Here is a 1,535-nt window from a genome sequence, read left to right on the forward strand (position 1 = left end):
TGGGAAGTCTCACCGCTTAATGGCTTGCAAATCTCTGATGTCAGAACTTGGTCAATCCGGGTTGAAACCTTGTCAAATCAAGAAGGTCATAAATACTGTGAAAAGTCCACTTGAAAATGATGTTACATCAAAACAATGTGCAGATATATTGGTTGAGGAACGAAAACAATACAAATGTAAGGAGTTTTATGGGATCATTAAGCATTTCCAAGATAAATTGATAGAAGATCGAAACCTTTATTTTGTTGTCGATTTATTTGATGATGGGTCTCCAAGAAATATTTTCTGGGCTGATGGGAGATCCAGAGACTTGTATGTAAAATTTGGGGACGTTATTGTGTTTGATGTCACGTACATGACCAACAAATTTAAAATGCCGTTTGCTCCCTTTTGTCAGGGTGAATCATCATCGCCAGTCTATACTATTTGGCGGTGCACTATTGGAGAATGAGAAGCAAGAAACTTTCGAATGGTTATTTAAAACTTTTCTAAATTGCATGTTTGACAAGTATCCGTTAGCAATAATGACTAATCAGGATAAAGCTATTGGAAATGTAGTCAAAAGCATTTTCCCAAAAAGTAGACAATGTTATTGTTCATGCATATTAAGAAACATGAGACCGAACATCTTCGATTTCTTAAAGTTAGTTATAGTGACTTTCAAGAGTTGCACAAACAATGGGTTAACAGTAATACAGTTGAAGAATTTGAAAGTCGCTTGGAACTTTTATGTGGTAAGTACAATTTCCAAAGTGGCAGCTGGATAACAGAGATGTATAACCAACGTAAATATTGGGCGAAAGCCATCCTAAAAGATTGTTTTTTTGCTGGCATGACATCAAGCGGAAGAAGTGAGAGCATTCATTCCTATTTTGATGGATATGTAAATTCAAAAACCATGTTGAATGAGTTTGTAATCCCGTACGATAAAGCTGTTGAGGCTCGAATGGCTACCGAAGAAGATGAAGATTTTAGAACCATGGATTCAAAGCCGACTCTTTCGTCCGTTAATCCTATAGAGGCAAAAGCAGGTTCACGTTACATTAAAAATCTCTTTGATTTATTTAAGAAAGAATGGACCGAAGCTACATTAAATTTAACTCATGAGACAGTAAGTAAGAGTTTAGAAGAAATCAAATATAAGGTTGGACAATTAGATATTGATAAAATATATTGGAGAAATGTTAATTTCCGTCTCTCAAAAAAAAAGTAGATGTTACTTGTTCATGTGCAAAGTTTGAAACATATGGGATGTTATGCAAGCATATCTTATATGTATTGAAGAATAGACATGTTGAAACCCTTCCTGATCATTATATCTTATCTAGGTGGACTTTTTAGAAGAACGAAGTATCCGAATCAATTCCAAACAGCTTGAAATTGCAGCGCAAGAGTCTAATGTCAAAAGCTCACAAGTAAACATGATGCCCCAAATTTCTGTTCGGGACCCATTAGCTCCTACTAATACTAAAGGCCGTCCAAAAAATGCAACTAGAATCAAATCTTCTCTTGAACCACCAAAAAAGAGAACTTGT

At 35.4% G+C, this 1,535-nt stretch overlaps 1 protein-coding gene across 1 annotated transcript; it reads left to right on the top strand.

Moving 5' to 3' along the window:
• Window positions 1-586: 586 nt before the first annotated feature.
• On the top strand, window positions 587-1,213 carry LOC143597893 (protein FAR1-RELATED SEQUENCE 5-like). The gene has a single exon (XM_077076272.1). The coding sequence runs from the start codon at window positions 587-589 to the stop codon at window positions 1,211-1,213; it is 627 nt and encodes a 208-aa protein (XP_076932387.1).
• Window positions 1,214-1,535: the final 322 nt, after the last annotated feature.

Source organism: Bidens hawaiensis, unplaced genomic scaffold (assembly GCF_021521415.1).
Source record: "Bidens hawaiensis isolate Kalapana, Puna unplaced genomic scaffold, B.hawaiensis_p1.1 tig00049217_1, whole genome shotgun sequence".
NCBI classification, from domain to species: Eukaryota; Viridiplantae; Streptophyta; class Magnoliopsida; order Asterales; family Asteraceae; genus Bidens; species Bidens hawaiensis.

What these genes read in the sequence shown, in the direction of transcription:
- LOC143597893 (XM_077076272.1), top strand. Translation starts at nt 587, where the DNA reads ATGTTATTGTTCATGCATATTAAGAAACATGAGACCGAACATCTTCGA.